The sequence below is a fragment of the Lissotriton vulgaris genome, chromosome 1_2 (genome assembly GCF_964263255.1).
Source record: "Lissotriton vulgaris chromosome 1_2, aLisVul1.2, whole genome shotgun sequence".
NCBI lineage: Eukaryota > Metazoa > Chordata > Amphibia > Caudata > Salamandridae > Lissotriton > Lissotriton vulgaris.
In genome coordinates, this window is record NC_141686.1 from 117,296,743 (window position 1) to 117,318,330 (window position 21,588).

The 21,588-nt window shown below is 47.2% G+C and overlaps 1 protein-coding gene across 1 annotated transcript in view; it reads right to left on the minus strand.

Annotated features, from left to right (window-relative positions):
• The window catches only part of TRIM24 (tripartite motif containing 24), a 1,193,545-nt gene that overhangs the window by 981,260 nt on the left and 190,697 nt on the right, over positions 1-21,588 (minus strand). Inside the window, exon 4 of the mRNA XM_086952962.1 lies at positions 1,795-1,927. Coding sequence (XP_086809088.1) covers positions 1,795-1,927 — 133 coding nt within the window. The remainder of the gene's footprint in view (positions 1-1,794; positions 1,928-21,588) is intronic.

Below are 21,588 nucleotides of genomic sequence, written 5' to 3' on the forward strand. Positions count from 1 at the left end.
TTGAGCTCCGTTCGGCGGGCCCCGGGGTGCAGTAGTTTCTCGCCCTGCAAGCAATCCGAAGGTACGGGCGATGGGAATGGGTGTCCACTCCAGCCCGGGTAGGCTCTCCTCGGCCTGGCTAGGGCTTGGAAGTTGGGCCTGGGTCTCAAGCTCAGTCTGGCAGGCCCCGGGGTGCAGGAGTCGCCGTCCTGCATGCCAGCTGAGGGTCCAGGCGCTGGGGACGGGGTTACACCGGGGCCTGGTGAGGCGCTTCCTGGCCTAGCTGCTTTCAGAAACAGGGACCGGGCCGGCGAGCGGGGGTGGCTGGCTTTGGAGTGGAGTTCTCTGCCCACCCCTACCAATAAGATAGCCCAAAAATAAATATGGAAAAATACAGCCGGAAACATTTAAAAAATAAATACCATAAAACCGGGAGCCCTAATTATGACTGAAGACAGGGTTGACAGATGCAAGAGTATCCATGTGGCTGTAAAGTTGTCTTCTTGGTTGGAAGTGTTATCTCAGTTGAAAGAAACAATCAGCTGTGTACGTGTCTGTTTTTACTGCTTGGAGAGTCTTATATGTGCTTTTCAAATGGCAGTTTACTGTTATAATATGAATGGACTACTTCTAAATGCAAGTCCAGATGGAAAGAGGTACTGTTTAACAAGTCTCACTGTCCCAAAAACTGCACCCTTTGTCATCTGCTGGAACTCCTAGTTTCTTCTTACAGACTCTTCTTTTGACGCATCAAACAAGTACTCCTTCATGGGGCAACTTACTGAAAGATCATGCCACAGATGCTGATGTGACAAGCCAGAAGGCAAAGCTCAAACCCTTTAGCCATGTAAGGGATGTCTTATTGAGACCCAGATGCTGGACTAACAGATCCAAGATCTGCTTTGAATGGCTAAAAATTACTTACTCAGCCTTTTCTTGACTGAGAAATGGCAGAGCCAGTTTGTATTTTTGTAGAGTGGAAATGTATGTTGGGCATGTAGCTGGGTTCTTCATGCAAGACAATCCATCCTCCCATAAATAGTGAATGGCTCAGATGGTCTTCCATGACTTATCCTTGAAATCAAACAGAAAAGGGTTTTATTTCTTGTAAAGGAAGGCAGGTTGACGTTTTCAGATGTCCTTTTTAATGAGTGAGTAAAACATCAAGGGTCGAGTTTCTGGGCTGAGAGAAGACTAGGTTAATCATCTATATTGTAGACCTTAAATTCAGATGCCTTTTCATCGATATCTTGACCCTACTCTGAAACAGACTCAGTGTCATGTAGTTCTGTCTCCTCTGAGGTGAGCTTCAGCTTTTAACTTATGACTGTCATCATCGGAACCAAACAGAGGCGAACCAGAGAACAGTAAGCATATACTTTTTAGCTGAGGGTCCAATTTCAGACCTATCAACACATCTACAAATTGCGTACAACAATAAGCAGTTATACCTCCCTAAAAATCCTGATAAACTAGGACCTTTAGGAATTGGGGCTCATGTTCTACATATTTCCTTACACGCTGTCCTCCTATTCCTACTCTTTATCTGGTGGGTGGAGTCCAAGGACATGTTTGGATATCTCTTCTTACGTGTGGCTATGACATAATCCAGCACTGGATTTCTATAGATTTAAAATAAAATGATATATATTTATATATATATTTGAGCATGTGCTTCCAGATGATAAGCGTGAAGGGTATTACATTCAGAGTTTTTGATTTCAATGAAGATTCCACTTCAGGAGGAAAGTAATATGCAATGCTCATCAAATTTTATTTACTTAAACAAAAATTGCAATCTTTTTAAACCAGTACCTGTGCTCTTTGTGTTCTTGTAATTGGCAATCCCTGCATGTCAGCTTGTCACAAGTTTCACAATACAACCTAAGTTGCTCTTTCTTATGAAAAGGGCAAAACACAGGCCTTTGACTGCTCACCCCGGTCGCTTCTGTAAAAACAAAAACAGTTGCTACAAGAGACAGACTCAAGATAATTGTGTACCCTGATATGTAATAACACCCCAAGGCATTTCATTGATATTACATTTTACTTTGTACTATAAAAAGGGTGCATGCCATGTTAAGCAATGCTGACTAGAATAAAAATACACGAAAACGCGCAGCTGGAAAATTTTTCCATTAGAAACCTTCCATCAAAGTTGCCATAAATATTCATAGTGTAAATTGTCATTATACCACGTAACCAATTACAAAAACGATTAATGTCCTTGCTTTATGGACAAATCTTTGAAGGTACTGGGAGGACTGTTTAAAGGGACATCAACATGGTAAAATGGGAACACAGACACACGCACTGGCAATGAAAGACTGATGATACAAGGTGATGGACAGAGGAGCTGGAACAAGGACACAAGCAAAAAACTTTACTTACCTTTGGTAATGCTCTTTCTAGTGGACACTATGTGTGAGAAGGTGGCCTGATATGCAGTGCTCACTATTCTAGTGAACACTATGTATCAGTCCAGCAACCCTTATTGATGATTGGTTGTAAGTCAACCTTATAGACCAGCTATCCTAGTAGCGTGGATACGAGCAGTCTAAGGCTAAAGACTCGAGAGGGCGTGTTAAGCCAGCTGTTATACCACACATATACCCCTTGAATACCAAGTGAAAGGACACCACACAAGTGTTATGAAAATAAACAAGATATTTATTAAGAATCACAACAGCCCTGTACTCTTTATGAGGACAGGGTACTAAGCACAAAACAAAACTCTTACGAAAATACTTAAGTTAGCACAGTATATACAAATGCCCGAGGGGCACGGAAAACCATATACTCTGAAAGTGAAATGCATAATTACTAGCAGGTAAGTACAGTACTAATAGCCTTTGGAATCGCTAGGACTTGACTATAGAATCTTCAGATTACTTCTAGGAGACCCAGGGGACTCGGGTGCAGAGTGTGCACTCTCACGCGTGATGCGGGACAAAGTCTATGGTAGCTAGTAATGACAAAGTTAGTGTTCTCGGGCGAACCCGACCTGGTAGGAGGAAAACGAAAGTGGATTCTGACCCTTGGATAGTGAGGCTATGCTGGGGCACCGAAATGCCGAAGTTACCTAGCCCAGGGGCTGCAGCTGCATAGGTCTCCAAAGATGTCGGGAATCCTCGTAGACGGACCAGGAGCCTGGAAGAAAGAAGTTGCTGGCAGGCGACCAGTGAAGAAAGTTCGATGGATCCAAGCCTGGATCGAAGGAAGATGACACCTGAAAGCAGAGGGGACCAAGTTCGAGACTACTAGCCAGTAGTCAGTGGGCACCAGGAGGGCACCGGATGGTAGCCACCTCGATTAGGTGAGTGGGTGACGCTGTGTTCGCAGATCTCACGGACCAGGAGGCGTTGTCGGCGACCAGGATGGAGGAGCGAGCTGTCCCACGATGGATGAAGCTGTCGGCGTCGCTGGACCCAGGATTGGGCAACAAAGCCTTGGCAAATTCAAGCCCACGCGGTGGACTCAAAATGGCGTCTGGAGTGGACCAGGAGGGTCCGGGGTGCCTCTCTTGAAGAAGGAAGCAAGGGCCAGTCTGGAGCAACCAGACCAGCAGCAGTGATGTCGTCGGGCGTCGTGAAGAAGGCCACAAGCCAGCCGGCTAGTAGCCACACAGCGCGGTGAGCACGCAAAAGCAGAAGGGCCCCACGCAGATCGTGGAGATGCTGGAGGGCTGATCTTCGGTGCTGGAGCTGCTCAGGGTTGGGGCTTCTCGGACCCCAAAGCACTCACCAGTGGAGCACACGGTGGGCTTGTTGCAAAGAAGTCGTGCAGTCTTGGCGATCGTCGGTCCCTCGAGGTCTCGTCGCACTCACAGTTCTCAGCTTTGCTGTAGAGGTGAGTAGAGGTCAGAGGTGCCAGGGAAGCCGGGTCTCGTCGAGCTGGGTCGTCGGATTCGTGAAGGACTTGCAGCAGACCGCAGTGTTCTTAGGATGGTGCCCGCTTGATGCAGGGTGACTACTCCTTAGCCACAAGGGAGAATCTTGAAGAAGGAAATCTTGATGTCTTTCGCAGAAAGTCGTGTCTTGATTCCAAAGATGATCTAATTTGAACAGGGGGCCCGCTCCTATCTTTATACTAAAAAAGGGGGCTGACCCGGTGACTAGGTCCTGCCTATGGGTGGGACTAGGAGGGGGGTGGTTACACCCCTCTCCCATGCCGGACTTCCCCAGGCCAGGGGCTGGTGTGCCCCTGGAACTGGTTCAGACTGGCCTATGCGTAGTGAGCACCGGGGTGCCACTCAGCAGTCACCTTCCTGTAAAGCCCTGCCTACCCAGGATACACAAAACCATGTCTGGGACGGTGCTAGCACTGCCCCTGACAGGAAACCCTTTGTCCAGGCTCCCCTCGCTGGAAGGACTCCCAGCTGCAGGGGGTCAGACTCGTGTCTGTGGTGGCAGCATCCATTTTGTGGAGCTGAGGCTTCGTTTAACTTTAACCGGGGTTCACAGTTACATACATGTTGTGTCCCTCTAGAAGGGTGGAATGCTAACCCCGTCGCCAGAATTGGCGAGGGGTTAGTATTCCAATTCGTATGACACCTTACTCGACATGTTTTGATAAAGCAATACCAAAGATAGCATTTAACCGCGAGGATTATAATGCACTTAAGAGTATATGGTATGCAATATCATGGAACAGCTATTAGGACTTGGTTCCGCAAGCTGCAGACAGGCTCAGCTCATGCCAGAGCACCATCTCACACGATTCCAAGCACTCTGCCTTCAGGATTGTCAAGGCCTGCCATAGGAGTGACTGATAGGAATCTGTGTGTCCATTTTAGGGTTAGGTATAGGTATACTACACCTACAGCAAAGGGTGATTACACGACTTTGCCCCAGCTGTCATGCAGCCAGTTGTGTCAAATTTAGGAGGCCAGCCAGGGGTGGCATAATACATGCTGCAGCCCCTGGCAGCCCTGGGTACACCTTTGCCCTGAGTTACAGGGTCTGATAGGGTGGCCCAGTACCAATTGGAAATGCACCTAGGGTACATGGAATCCATTTTACAGAGAGAGCAGTAGGCCTGGGGTCCTGATTGGCAGGGCCCCAGGTCGACTATGTCAAAAACCAGCTAAAACACAGGGCAAAAAGTTGGGGGCAACCATAGTCAGGAGGTACCTTCCTACACTATGTACCCACAGAAATATTACTTTGGGAAGATGCCACGGTCAAACTGGATCTGGAAAAGTAAGCCAGCAACGGCTCTTGCACGACGAAAGGTGTGCCGGGAGAGAGTTCCATGTTTTGGCTGCCAGGTAGGAGAACGATCTTCCTCCGGTGGTGGTTCGCGGATTTGTGGGACGGTGGCGAGGGCGAGGTTTACGGAGCGGAGCTGGCGGGTGGGGGTGTGGAACGAGAGGCGGCTGTTGAGGTATTCGGGGCCTTTGTCGTGGAGCGCTTTGTGTGTGTGGGTGAGGAGCCTGAACGTGATCCTCTTGTTGACGGGGATCCAGTACAGGTTTCTCAAGTGGGCAGATATGTGGCTGTGGCGGGGGATGGCGAGGATGAGTCGTACGGAGGCGTTCTGTATGCGCTGTAGTCTTTTCTGAAGATTGGCTGTGGTTCCTGCGTATAGGGCGTTTCCGTAGTCCAGTCGGCTGGTGACGAGGGCTTGGGTGACTGTCTTTCTGGTTTCGGTGGGGATCCACCAGAAGATTTTTCGGAGCATGGGCAGGGTGTTATAGCAAGATGATGAGATGGCGTTGACTTGCTTGGTCATCGTGAGGGAGGAGTCCAGGATGAATCCCAGGTTGTATGCGTGGTCCGTGGGTGTTGGTGCGGAGCCCAGTGCTGTGGGCCACCAGGTGTCGTTCCAGGCCGATGGGGATTGTCCGAGGATAAGGTCCTCCGTCTTGTCTGAGTTCAGTTTCAGGCGACTGAGCTTCATCCATTCTGTGACGTCTTTCATTCCTTCCTGGAGGTTGGTTTTGGCTGTGGATCGGGTCTTTGGTGAGGGAGAGTATCAGTTGGGTGTCGTCGGCTTAGGAGATGATGTTGATGTTGTGTTTGCGTGCGATGGCGGCGAGGGGGCTCATGTAGATATTGAAGAGGGTTGGGCTGAGCGAGGAGCCTTGGGGTACGCCGCAGATGATCTCGGTGGCTTCTGAGCGGAAGGGAGGGAGGCGGACTCTCTGGGTTCTGTCGGAGAGGAATGAGGTTATCCAGTCTAGGGCCTTTCCTTGGATCCCGGTGTGGAAGAGGCAGATTATTAGGGTGCGATGGCAGACGGTGTCGAAGGCTGCCGAGAGGTCTAGGAGGATGAGAGCGGTTGTTTCTCCGTTGTCCATCAGGGTCCTGATGTAGTCTGTTGCTGCGATGAGGGAGGTCTCGGTGCTGTGGTTGGCTCGAAATCCGGACTGGGATGGGTCGAGCGAGTTGTTTGCCTCGAGGTAATCAGTCAGCTGTTTGTTGACGGTCTTCTCAATGACTTTAGCCGGGAAGGGAAGAAGAGATATGGGGCGGAAGTTCTTGAGGTCTTTGGGGTCCGCTGTAGGTTTCTTTAGGAGGGCGTTGATTTCTGCGTGCTTGCAGCTCTCAGGGAAGGTGGGAAGGTGGCTGACGTGAAGGATTTGATTATGACGTTCCAGAGATGGGGTGCGATGATGGTATCGGCTTTGTTGAAGATATGGTGGGGGCATGGGTCAGAGGGGGAGCAGAAGTGGATGGAGTTCATGACGTTGGTGGTGTCTTCGGTGCTGGTGGGGATCCAGGCGCTGAGGGTGTTGGTGGTTGTTGCTGGTTCGGTGACTTGAGGCGGAGTCTGGGGTCCGAAGCTGTTGTGTATATCTACAATCTTTCGGTGGAAGAACATTGCGAGGGAGTTGCAGAGGTCTTGCGACGGTTTGATATCGCATTCATGAGTAGAGTATCAAACTGGAACTGTTGTAGTAAAGTGGAGATGGGGTGTGTGAGAAGTTGGCCTGATATATAATGTTCACTATTCTAGTGAGCACTTTGTATCAGTCCATACAACCCTTATTGATGATTGGTTGTAAGTCAACCTTATAGACCAGCTATCCTAGTAGCATGGATACGAGCAGTCTTCGGGCTAAACTCTAGAGGGCGTGTTAAGCCAGCTGTTATACCATCACATATACCCCTTAAACACCAATTGAAAGGACACCACACAAGTGTTATGAAAATAAACAGTGTATTTATTTAGATCACAACAGCCCTGTACTCTTTATGAGGACAGGGTACTAAGCACACAACAAAACTCTTACGAAAATACTTTAAGTTGCACAATTTACACAAATGCCCGAGGGGCACGAAAAACCATATACTACAAAAGTGGAATGCGAAATTACTAGCAGGTAAGTACTGGACTAATAGGCTTAGGAATCGCTAGGACTGGACTACTGAACCTTCAGATTACTAGCAGGAGGCCTAGGGGACTCGGGTGCAGAGTGTGCACTCTCACGCGGGATGCGGGACAAAGTCTATGGAGGCTAGTAAAAGCAAAGTTAAGGAAATCGGACGAATCCGACTAGTTAGGCTGAAAACGAAAAAGGATCTGGACCCTTGGATAGTGAGGCTATGCTGGGGCACCGAAATGCCGAAGTTACCTAGCCCAGGGGCTGCGGCTGCATAGGTCTGAAAAGACGTCGGGAATCCTCGTTGCAGTCTATGGAGCCTGAAAGAAGAAGTTGCTGGCAGGCGACCAGTGAAGATTGTTCGGTGGATCCAAGCCTGGATCGAAGATGGAAGACACCTGTAAGCAGAGGGGACCAAGTTCTGAATCACTAGCCAGTGATTAGATGGGCACCAGGATGGCACCGGATGGAGTCACCTCGACCAGGTGAGTGGGCGACGCTGGGCTCTGCAGTCTCACGGACCAGGAGGCGTTGTCGGTGACCAGGATGGAGGTGCGAGCTGTCCCACGATGGTTGCTGCTGTCGACGTCGCTGGACCCAGGATTGGGGCAACAAGTCTTGGCAAATTCAAGCCCACGCGGTGGACCTAAAATGGCGTCTGGAGTGGACCAGGAGGGTCCGGGGTGCTCCTCTTTTGGAAGGGAGCAAGGGCCAGTCTGGAGCAACCAGACCAGCAGTGTTGTTGTCGTCGGTTGTCGTCGGGAAGGCCACAGGCCAGCGGGCTAGTAGCCAGACAACTGCGGTGAGCAGCAAAAAGCAGAAGGGCCCCACGCAGATCTCGTGGATGCTGGGGGGCTGGACTTCGGTGCTGGAGCTGCTCAGGGTCGGGGCTTCTCGGACCCCAAAGCACTCACCAGAGGATCCCTCGGCGGTCGTGCTGGATAGAAGTCGTGCAGTTCTGATGATGGCCGGTCCCTCGAGGTCTCGTCGCACCTACGGTTCTCAGCTTAGCTGTAGAGGTAGGTAGAGGTCAGAGGTGCCAGGGAAGCCGGGTCTCGTCGTGCTGGTCGGTCGGATTCCGGAGGAAGGACGTGCAGCAAACCGCAGTGTTCTTGGATGGTGCCTGCGGATGCAGGGTGACTACTCCTTAGTCACAAGGGAGAAATCTTGAGAAGAAGTCGAGAGTTCCTTTCGTAGAAAGTAGTTTCTTGATTCAAAGATGATCTAAATTGGAAGGGTCCCCGCTCCTGCCTTTATCCTAAAGAAAGGGGTGGGTACGCGACTAGGTCCTGCCCTAGGGGTGGGACCAGGAAGGGGGGTGGTTAAACCCCTCTCCCATGCCGGACTTTCCCCAGCTCAGGGGCTGGTGTGCCCCTGGAACTGGTTCTAGCCGGCAGATGCTTAGTGAGCACCGGGGTGCCACTTGCAGTCACCTTCCTGTAAAGCCCTGCCTACCCAGGATACACAAAACCCTGTCTGGGATGGTGCTAGCACCGCCCCTGAAAGGAAACCCTTTGTCCAAGCTCCCCTCGCTGGAAGGACTCCCAGCTGCAGGGGGTCAGACTTGTGTCTGTGGTGGCAGCATCCATTTTGTGGAGCTGAGGCTTCGTTTAACTTTAACCGGGGTTCACAGTTACATACATGTTGTGTCCCTCTAGAAGGGTGGAATGCTAACCCCGTCGCCAGAATTGGCGAGGGATTAGTATTCCAATTCGTATGACACCTTACTCGCCATGTTTTGATAAAGCGATACCAAAGATAGCATTTAACCGCGAGGATTATAATGCACTTAAGAGTATATGGTATGCGTTATCATGGAACAGCTATTAGGACTTGGTTCCGCAAGCTGCAAACGGGCTCAGCTCTTGCCAGAGCACCATCTCACACGATTCCAAGCACTCTGCCTTCAGGATTGTCAAGGCCTGCCATAGGAGTGACTGATAGGAATCTGTGTGTCCATTTTAGGGTTAGATATAGGTATACTAGATCTAAAGCAAGGGGTGATTACACCACCTTGCCCCAGCTGTCGTGCAGCCAGTTGTGTCAGATTTAGATGGCTAGCCAGGCGTGGCATAATACATGCTGCAGCCCCTGGTAGGCCCTGGGTACACCTATGCCCTGAGTTACAGGGTCTGATAAGGTGGCCCAGTACCAATTGGTAAATGCACCTAGGGTACAAGTTGTAATTTAATGAGAGAACAGCTAGGCTGTGGGTCTGATTAGCAGGCCCACAGCCAGAGAAAGTCGTAAACCAGTGAAACAAAAGCAAAAAATCTGGGTGATCATAGGATTGCAGACCCTACTCTCCTACAGGGTGGGGGAGTTTTTGAGTAGAATGTTGCAGAGTTGAGGAGAGTTCTGTGATAGAGAGTGGCATAGAGTGGAGTGCAGTGGGGTGGGCTGGAATAGGGTTGGTGGATTGAGGTAGTGTGGCGAGAGGCAGACGGCACTGGACTAGAGCGGGGGGGGGCAGACTGCACTGGGCTAGAGCATGGCGGGGGGCAAACCGCACTGGGATGGAGCGGGGGCCCGACCGTCCTGGGCTGGAGCGGAGCAGGGGGTGAAGGGGGGGGGGAGACTGTCCTGGGCTGGAGAGGGGGGTGGCAGACTGTCCTGGGCTGGAGAGGGGGGTGGCAGACTGTCCTGGGCTGGAGCGGGGGGAGGGGGCAGACAGTCCTGTGTTGGAGCGGGGGGAGGGGGCAGACAGTCCTGTGTTGGAGCGGGGGGAGGGGGCAGACAGTCCTGGGCTGGACGGGGGGGGGCAGACCGTTCTGGGCTGGAGCAGGGGGGGGCAGACCGTCCTGGGCTGGAGCGGAGTGGGGGGGGGGCAGACTTGGATTGGAGCGGGGCATACCGCCTTGGATTGGCCGCCTTGGATTGGAGCGGGGCAGACGGCCTTGGATTGGAGCGGGGCAGACCGCCTTGGATTGGAGCGGGGCAGACCGCCTTGGATTGGAGCGGGGCAGACCAGAGTGGGGCACACCTTGCAGGGCACATTCCCATCTGAAGTGGATAGTGGAGGATCTGAGGAGTGGACTCAAACCAGGAAAGTCGTGCAGGACAAAATGGCCCGCTCTGCAAACTTGGCTATCAAGGAAGTTGCGGCGTGTGAACATATGCACCAATGCCCACATCACAGCCTGGACGCCGTCAAGGACAGGCATTCCCTTTACCAGCATCATTGTTGCATTTTTGGGCCTAATGGATTGAGCCCAAAGGTCTTTCCAGTCAAACATTTAACATATCTTTACACCAAGGACTTTACACCTTCACATAATATACTTCTCCACTGCTCTTCAATCTCTCCCATGAAACCCACAAAGGAATGTAGTGGTCGCTAGTGGGGTCAATATAATACCGCAGGCAAGTTTTAGGATCAATGAAAATAAGCTTCTTCTCCTCATTAAAGAAGTATAGCAAAGCTGCAGCTAGCATTGGTCATAACGAAGTGGAGGGTGGCAATGCTATGGCTGGGGCAGCAGACCCCTTCGGAGTCCTTGAGGAGTAGGGACATGGTGGAATGGGCCCTGGCGGAGGAGACTTATTCAATATACTAGGACAGATGACAGTGTAGGAGAGGATTTTGAGATTTGGGTAGAGTTACTGGATAAACTCCAAGAGATGGAGAGGGGCCGACTGGGAAGAGACAGGAAATGGAGGTGAACACACAAGGCACACATGTGAGGGTGTGAAGGAGGGTGGTGGAAACAGAGGGGTGTGGGCAAAAACACAGGGGTCAGCTACACAGAAGAGATAAAGTGGTCGGCAGAGATAATGAGAAGCTTCCTGATGAATCCAAGTACTGTGGACATGACTTGCACATATGTACTCACTGCTGCAGGAGAGGGCTGGGCGGGGGAATTGGTGGTCATGGTACTCCTGTTTGATAACAGTGATATCTTATATGATTGCATAACATGGTCAATCGTGGTGCTGTAGTCTTATTTTTGTATCAGTCAAAACTACAATAAAAACACACAAAAAAGAGGTATAGCAAAGAAGGCGGGTAGGTTAATTGACTGTCATATAAAATGGTGACACCGCTTTTGGCTGGAGGTCCATCATCGTCTTCAGCACTAATTAGTCGATACAAAAAGTGGATTAAGTAGGTTGCACTGACAGCACCTCCAGTACACTACCACTGCACACAGAAGTGACTGCAATGAGAAAGACTGTTGATTATCAAGAGCTGAAAGGGAGCCACTATGCATTGGCTCAAATTGTATCCACATGAGTAGTACAAGGACCAAACTTAAAACCCATAGAGACAGGATCAAAGACTTCAGATGAAACATCTGAAATAGACAATGGAGAGTCAGATTTCACACGACAGGCCGATGTTAGTCTCCCACCACAGAAGATCCTGAGCCATCCCCAGACATGGATGGAGTTAGAAGGACAGCCCCGTGTTTGGGCCCACTACGGTGGAAAGGCCTTAATTGCCTACGTGTCCAGGATAGTTCCTATGGAAAGTCCATGTGTAAAAGAAAATAAGTTACAGGTTATGGAAAGTCCAGGTGCGACTTCTGCTCACTGATGGAAAGTCCCAAAGAGGCCAAGAGAGCTGCTGTTGCTCCGCTCAAACGCTATTCAGCTCCAGGAGTGACAAGCAGAGCCATAAATAAGCGCCACCCATGCACACTGAAGTCAGCTGCTTTGACTTTGAGGTCTATTTTCCCAGTGCACAGGCCCACTATGCATATTACTAAATATATGCCACAGATTGCCACAGAGGACTGGCTTGCAGACCCTATCACATTGACTGGTCTCATACATGCTCCAGTCCGCACGCGTGCATCACCGCCCACCACAGTTACTAGTACGGTGGACGCCTGGAATAGAATCGCAGGCCTTCTCAGTGTTCCCCTGCTGTATTCCTCAAAGTTACCGCTGTCTTACCACCCCAGCATACCATTGTTGCAGGAAACAGGCTTTCAAAAGATGTGTCAGAAGGTTAAGGTCGCGACATGGGGGGGGATTTGTTTCACAAGGGTGTGTTCCGCTTGTAAGACCTTTTTTCTCATGAAGTGCAGCCCTCCCCACTGGATATTTCTTTTTATGTGAGGTTGCGGCAAGTGATACGCTCCATCGTCCCTGATTTGCCACAGGAACCCGTGGACCAAGCCCCCTGCATCTCATGCTGGGGTCCAAGGATGGCAAACATTTGTTGTCTGGTCTTTAAAATAACATACGCAGACAACAGGAGGGTTCTCCCTGTTCTGCCCAAGTACATTGGAACTGGGGGAGGAGGTGGACGATGAAAAAAGGTCCTATTGTTGTCTTCAGACTTCGGAGATCTCTGCTAATTGTAGGCTGCGTATGATACACTATACATTTCTGCACCGCTTGTACTATACTCCGCTAAAACAGTTTAGATATCAGCTGTCCGATACTGATTGTTGCGAGAGGTGTAGGAGGTCAGCAGCTGGATTTCTCCACTTGGCGTGGGAATGTCCTGGGGTGCGGGAGTTTTGGAAACAGGTTCACAAGGCGCTTGAAACAATGACGAATAGCACCGTGGCCAGGGATCCCCTGGTGGCGCTTTTAAGTTACACTGGGCAGATACCCAAAACACATCCCAAATTCTTGGCTGTGTCGTTTTTACTTGCAAAGCTCAGAGTGGGGTGTAGATGGGGTAGGGGAGAGCTCCACGGTTCAAGGACTGGCTGGGAGATCTGATCTATTGTCAGGAGCAGCTGGCCATTTACGCGGAGACACTTCCACAGGCCTCAAGACCTCGGGACATGTAGGGGCCGCTTTGCGATTATCTCCTACTGCGAGACACAGAGGGTTTGGAGAATGTCCCTTCAGAACAGGATGCTTAGATATACTATGTAGTTGCCATTGTTTGAGACTGTTGCCTCTCCTGCTGCGGTCTTGCAGTAATCACCTATAGATGTGACACCTGCCTTTGTGACCAAGCCTTTAAGAAATCAAAAGCTATGTTAAAAGACATTATCGATATGAGACATCAATACATAAACATTAAGATATGAATATATATATATATATTTTACAGTTTTGCAGACATATAAATATGTATATTGCATGAATATTGAAAATAATAGAATAGCATATAAAGGAGAAAAAGGTACCTGAATCTGACTTCAATGAAAGAGATGGCATAGGACAGCCTGTCTAACAGCTGCATCGTTTTGATGAGCAGATTAAAGACAGTAATGCCTTGGAAATGTGTGTACATTTTTCTATTCCGCAGCATGACAGATATTTTCCAGAGTCGCTCCAGCAAACAATGCTGTAGAAGTTGACCATAGGCAACAAATAGTTGGTTGGGATGTCGGATGTCTTTAGTTTTCTGTAAGTAGAATTTTAAACAGTGCTTAAAATCCAGAGAGTGCAATGCTCTTTCAGCTGGAGTGGATGGATCCGGAAAGAATGTTTTTAATCTTATTGGTTCGTTCAAGTGAAATTGTGTTGGTACCTTAGAAATGAACCTGGGATTCGTTCCAAGGGTTACGTAGGCCCGAGTAAAATGTAAAAAAGGTTCCTTTATAGTGAAAGCTTGGATTTCACTAACCCTTCTTGCAGAGGTAAGAGACAGTAAATGGGCAACCTTCTAAGTGAGGAATATGAGATCAGCTTTATTGATCGGCTCAAATGGACGCTTCATTAACTGTGGTAGCACGGTGTTGAGTTCCCACTCTGGAGGGGTTGCTCATACTGGAGGGAAGGCTCTGAAAAGTCCTTTCATAAATTGTTTGACAAGTGAAGACTAGCAGAGGGAAGGGAATTTTTAGCATTTCCTGAATCTGGAAAGAGCAGCAAGATGTACTTTGACCGATGAAATTGTAAGCCCAGACTTGGTTAGAGAAAGCAGATAAGGGAGAACTTGTTCTGCAGGAGTTTGAATTGGGTGAATATTATTCGCCTCACACCAACAGCAAAATCGCTTCCATTTGAGGCGATAAGTCTTGATTGTGCTTTGCGCACGAGATTTGGCCAATATTTCACGACATTCCTGTGAAATGTCAAGGTCCTTGAACTCCAAGAAATCAGGAGCCATGCGTGCAAGTGCAGTGACTGTGGGTCCAGATGAACCACTTGGCCTCCTTCCCTTGACAACATCGTAGGCGTCGGCAGTAGGCGAATGGGCTTGTCCTTAGACAATAGTAGAAGTTCCTGGAACCAATATTGTCTTGGCCAACTGGGTGCAATCAGAATTAGACAGCAACCTTCCAGCTTCATCTTGCGAAGCACCTTCGGAATCAATGGTATTGGAGGAAAAGAGTACGCACAAATCCCCAATCATAGCATGGATAGGGCATTCCCACTTGATCCCTGTTGAGGAAACCTGCTGGCATAATATCAGCATTTCTTGTTCTCTCTTGTTGTGAATAGATCCAGTGCTGGTTTGCCACAAGCTTGGAACACTGTGTTCGCCTGTTCCTGTGCCAGCTTCCACTCGTGACAGTCCGACTGAGACGTGCTCAGTGTGTCCGCCAGGGAATTGTGGAGACCCCTGACATATTCGGCTCTAAGGGCTATCTTATGGAATGTGACCCTGAGCCTCCTACGAGAGCGTAGCTGATTTTGTTCCTCCATGTTTGTTGATATAATACATGCTGATGGTATTGTCAGTCCGGACTAGCACAGAGGAACCCGCAATCCTCAAGAGGAATGCTTGGAGAGAGAGAGAAATGGCACGGAGCTCCAGCATGTTGATCTGCTGTTGTTTTTGTATTTGAGATCATCTTCCTTGAATCTGCAAATCCTGCGGATGACCTCCCCATCCTTCCATGGAGGCATCAGTCGTTAAAACGAAATCTAGAATGGTCTGTAGGAACGTGAGCCCTTGGGTTACATTCTCTATCTGCCAACACCAATTTAAAGAATTTATCAAGCGCCCCGTGACCTTGATGGTATCGTCGAATGAACCCATGGCTTGTTGCCATGGAAGTTGCAGCTCCATTTTGAGCCATGCCAAGGGTATAAGCTGTATCGCTGAAAAGCACATCCTCAGGACCGAAGCAAACATTCGGACTGAAACTGACCTTTTTGAAATTAACCTTACCAATTTTTGAAGATGCAGCTGGCGGCCTTGTGACAAGAATGTTTTGCACTGCACTGTGTCTAACCTTGCTCCGAGAAAAGACAAGACTTGGAGAGGACGTAACTGTGTTTTTCTCTCATTGAGAGTCAGCCCCAGAGAAGAGAAGAGATGGATACATTCTGCTGTGGCAACCTTGGTTTCGTGTTCTGAAGGACCTTTGAACAGCCAGTATTCTTAGAGAGTATTCCTCCAGATATCAATGCAGCTGCCACTGGGGCCAAGCACTTCATGAAGATTCTTGGTGCCAATTTCAGCCCAAACTGAAGCACTTTGAAATGGTAATGGACGCCAGCCACTTGAAAGAGAAGATATTTGCAATGTTTGGGGTGGATGGGTATGTGGAAATACGCGTCTTCCATATCCAGAGAAGCCAGAGAAGCCATAAAATCCCCTTTGTTTAAACAAATCAAAATCTTGTTAAGACGAGGGGGAGGGGGACCCCTGGGCAGAGTAGTAGGTGGCTGTTTGATTAATTCCAGGGTGTGATGTAATTTCCTGCCATTTGTGAAAAAAAGCTGAAATCTTCGTGCCCACGGGTAATAAGGGTAAAATGGTTTGCGCCCTGTGGAAATCACTGCTTCCTATTAGTGTCTCGGCCTTGATTCTGTGATCTCTTTCGACCACCCTGACGGGAGAAACTAGTCGTAGATTATGGACGGTATGATGCCTGGCTGTAAGGCTGTCTATACTGGGATTGATACAGCCTATTCTGTTGGTTTTGGTATCCTCCTCTTGATGAAAAACCGCGTCCTCTCGCTCCTCTGAAAGATCCGCGCCTGTACTGAAGGGTGCCTAATGATTGTGCGGTATCCGTGTCAGTTTTGAAAGCTAAGAGGGCTTCATCAATAATTTTCTTTTACCAAATAAAGACTCTCCGTCATAGGCCATGTCTAGAATCTTTGTTTGCCCCTCAGGTCTTAAAGTAGTGGCTTTAAGCCACCCCTAGCGTCTAAGCACTGCAGCCCCTGCTAGCTGACGGAAGTTGGTGTTTACGATGTCCGATGCGTAATCTATAGTTTCCGATGCGGCACGTTCTCCTTCCAACAGAATCTTTCTTGCTTCCTGCCTTCGGTCATCAGGAATGAGGTCAATGAGACTTGCCATGTCTGACCACATTTGACGAGCATAACGACAGATTATGGCTAGAGAATTGGCAGCTCTAATAGAGGTTGATGCCATGGTAGAGAATGTTTTGCCTATAAGGTCGAGCTGCATTAAATTATGTACAGGATGCAGTCACAGATGAGGCGATCGTAGACGATCTCATCATAGACTAGGCTTTCGTAGACATGGTTATGAAGGCGAGGTTATCGCAGACAAGGCTGTCATCATAGATGACAGTCATGAACAACCATCATAGATGAGGGTGTCGTAGACGACCGTCATAGACAATACCATCATAGACGAGGCCATCCGTAGATGAGGCCATCCGTAAATGAGGCCATCCGTAAATGAGGCCAACCGTAAATGAGGCCAACCGTAAATGAGGCCATCCGTAAATGAGGCCATCCGTAAATGAGGCCATCCGTAAATGAGGCCATCCGTAAATGAGGCCATCCGTAAATGAGGCCATCCGTAAATGAGGCCATCCGTAAATGAGGCCATCCGTAAATGAGGCCATCTGTAAATGAGGCCATCTGTAAATGAGTACTGAAAATCTTACGAAGCGTAAGAATAACCTGGAGTACTCTTATGCATCAAAATTGCTAAATGTTTATGTACCAAAGTAGTTGAAGCAATACAATAAATTTTTTACTCCATTGTGTTTGCGATGGTTTCCATTTATTCATTTGTCTTCATATTTCGTTCATATGATAGGATAATCACGAGGTATTTTCGAAAATTATTCATCCATAAACAACATGTTGAAAGATCACATGGTTTAAAGTCCCCAATGCATTTCGCACATCAGTGCGCTTCCTCAGGGGGTCTGTAAAATCAATGGAAATGAAACTACAATGTAATCACGTTGTGTGGTGGAGCACGGCAATACAGGTACAAGAGCTAATAAGTTGAAGACTAGTGTGATTAGAATTATAAAAGAGTGTCCCATGTGTGACAAAAGGTGAGTAAATACGACTGAAAATATGGTGGAGGATATATAACCGAAAAGTGAAAAAGTCTCAGCCTGAAAACGTGAAGAAAGATACTATAAAAAACTCATCAGAAATATAACAAATCGTTCACGTATTAGGAAAGCGTGTGTGATATTAGTTAAAGAATGTGCAGAAATATAGGCAAAAACCGAAGAATCCCAAACATCGGAGAATAGAAATCAGAAAATAGGAGCGTTGGATAGTCTCTTACCGCGTTAACAAAGTGTTGTTTGGCTCTAAGGGGTAGAGACGGTACAAGACCGTGTGTAGGCGGAAACCCGACTCCAGCACGGGAACCCGGAAGACGCCACGCATGTGTGTTAGAATGATTATGAAAGTAAAGGAAAGTGAACATAGAAAACGGACGTGCCCCCGCCATGGTGACAAATGTAAACAAAAGGAAAATGAATAGAAATAGGGCATACGAAAACATGTGACAGGAATGAACAGTTAGAAAGGTAAAAAACGAAGGGGATGTAGCTATCAAGTGTATGAAAAAAGAGTGTGGACACAAGGCAAAAAAATCCAGGAGGTGAACACCTGCAGTACCTATAAGAGTAATACCTATCTTAACTTTGGATTACCATATCGACAGTGGGAGTGCAGCGGTCCTCTCTTTTTCACTTATTCTCCACTGGCTCATACCGCTTTTTGCACCCACAACCATGTCCTATGCTGACATAGCAGGTTTAACCAGCAAAAAAGCTGATACTTTCGAATTCAATACCAATGACACTGATAGGATCTATTCATTGATTCAGGAGCCGGAATACATCGCATCAAGTACAGGATCAATCCAAGCTAATGTACGCCAACTACTATACACAGCTAAACGAGAGATCAATCAAAGACTCCATGCCTCAACACTTATTAGATACCACCGCGTTCAACGCATTCCCAGAGGTCTGCGAATACCTCTAAAGTCAACATTGTGTAAAAATAATCCCCGCTTTACAGAAAAGTGGTTCGGCATACTTAATAAATGCTCTCTTGACCTGATTCTTCTGATAGTCGAAGAACTTTCCAAACTTTTAGAGGAACTTGAAAACGAGGTCAAGCAACTAAAACAGGAACTTAGCCAAAAAATTACATCAGAGGAATTTTCAACCATTCTAGAGGACATGAACAGTAAACTCGACTCATATATTAAAGAAATCAACGAAAGAAAACTCAGGAAATTCAAACGCGATACGGTTGATTATAAATTGGGAGAGGTGTATAATTGGGCCGAGATATACGCGGCCAGAAGACAAAACCGTAATCCTACTAACAGATCCACAGATGGTGAAACCTCATCTTCAGATGATTCCACACGCAGGATACCTCAACGTGGCAAACCGAGACAACAACCTTCAACCGATACCACAAGATCCGAACAACCAACCACTTCCAAAACTGCCACTGAATCAACTACCCTTGCTACTACGGATCCTTTTTTAGAGGTAGGCCCCGAACCAATCGACGATCGAGGAGGTTCAAACATCACAGACAACTTACTCCCACCTGCGAAATCGACCAGAAGTCACAGAATTTAGTTGTGAACATTTCTCAAAGTTCTCTGAATCACACCCAGGAACAAGTTTTACAAAAAGGCATGAATTTTGTTTTGACATACCAAACCAATGAATTGGAAATTTCAATTGCATTTTACAAATTCATGAGAACACTCCGGCTAAGACATTTCTTTGAGAACACTTGTGTACCTTCTAACACCCAAGATAAAGATACCCTCATGGGTTTACGTCCGCCCAGTAACTTTATGGCCCCTACCAGTCATAAGGTTCTGGATGTATTTGAAAAAGCGGTACAACAAGACTTGCACTTGCTGTTTGACATTCAGAAAAGTCACCGAAGTAATCTTACAATCCAAGAGAGACAAGCTATCCAACAATTAGCTAACAATCCAACATTGACCATATGTAAAGCTGACAAGGGCGGCGCCATTGTCGTTATGGACTCCACGTACTATTCTAAAGGTCTTCAAGAGCACCTTAACAACACTGATCTATACATGTTGTTGAATTCAGATCCCACCTTGGTTTTCAAAGAGGCACTACTTAAGATTATCAACCAAGCTGTATCTTCCAACACCATTACTGATAGAGACAAAAGATACCTCATTAAGGATTATCCACAGGTACCCTACATCTACTTAGTACCTAAAATCCACAAGAATTTGAGACAACCACCATTCAGACCCATCGTAAGCACTACCAATTCAATACATGCTCCTACAGGCGCCTACATAGACAAACACCTACAAGCAAGCGTTAAAGGCATGACTACTTTCATTCAGGACACCACCGATTTCTTAAACAAATTACAGCAAATTGTGATTCCTAGTGATCAACCCATCATGTTATGTACAATTGATGTTAACGCCTTGTACACCTCAATCCCGCACAATCTGGGATTAGAAGCGTTAGAGATGGCTCTAATACAAACTGACAAACCACTAGAACTTCAGGTGTTTATCATGGAGCTCATGCAATTCATTCTGCAACACAGCTATTTTAAAACTCCTGACCATCAATACTACCAACAACTGTCCGGAGTAGCTATGGGCAACTGCGCTGCTCCGGCATACGCCAATCTTTTCATGTATGCATTTGAGCAACAGCACATACTACATAATGCACTTTGGCAACCTTTCATATGTGCATACTACAGATACATTGACGATATTTTCCTAGTTTGGCAAGGTACGGAGACCCAATTTCTTGTAGCAATCAATCATCTCAACACAGTGAATGAACGCATTCAATTTACCCACACCCTCAACAAAACTGAAATACCATTCCTTGATGTACTTGTCAGACTTCATGATACCGAATTCAGAACCTCAGTCTACACCAAAATTACGGATCGCAACAACTATTTACATCACCAAAGTTTTCATCAACCAAGCCTTAAGCGACACCTACCATATTCCCAGCTATTGAGAGCTAGGCGGATCGCGTCCACAGAGGACGCTTTCAGAACTAACTGTTCTACAATAATGGAAAAATTTCACCACCGTGGATACCCCAAAAACACTACAGCCACTGCTGAAAATAGGGCTAATCTTAAGAGTCGTGAGGATTTACTCAAACCTAAACCAAAGGTCCTACAACAAGATACTCGATCTGTATTCACATCTAAATACTCTACACATTCTCGACAAATCAAAGAGGTTATTCGCAAACACTGGTCACTCTTACAATCAGAAACTGACTTCAACCAAATCTTTGAAAGGCCACCAATTTTTGCGTACAAACGCACAAAAACCATCCAACAACTCATCAAACAACCTCCAATTATCAGTGATACCATCTTTAAAGGAACCATTCCATGTCACAACTGCAGTCACTGCAATAGCATAATCTCTGGATCCACTATGTTACATCCTACCCAAGGTACCATTATCAACTTGCGGGTGAATGCTACATGCGATACAAACAATGTTATATACATGATCAAATGCCCGTGTGGCCTCCCATATGTGGGTAAAACTGAACGTAAAATTAAGATCAGATTAAACGAACACCGGAGCAACATCCGCACCAGAAATCTTAAATCCAGCATCGCAGCACATTTCATTCAACATTCACACAACGCAAGTCAAATAAGATTCTTGATTTTGGAAACAATCGACAAACTACCACATAAGGACAACAACAAACAGTTATTGCAACGTGAACTGTACTGGATATACCGTCTCCGGACGGTCCAACCGAAAGGACTTAATGACCGTTTGGAATTCAGCTGTCATTTATGATTATAAGATGTCTTGTTTTTCACTTTAGTACTACATAATCTGTTGACATTGTTCTCTCTATTTAGCTGTGACCTAGTTCCATTATGTCACTATTATGTTATCTTTTATTATCCACTTGCCACATTCCAATTTCTTTTGTGTTTCTTGTTTTTTTGCCTTGTGTCCACACTCTTTTTTCATACACTTGATAGCTACATCCCCTTCGTTTTTTACCTTTCTAACTGTTCATTCCTGCCACATGTTTTCGTATGCCCTATTTCTATTCATTTTCCTTTTGTTTACATTTGTCACCATGGCGGGGGCACGTCCGTTTTCTATGTTCACTTTCCTTTACTTTCATAATCATTCTAACACGCAT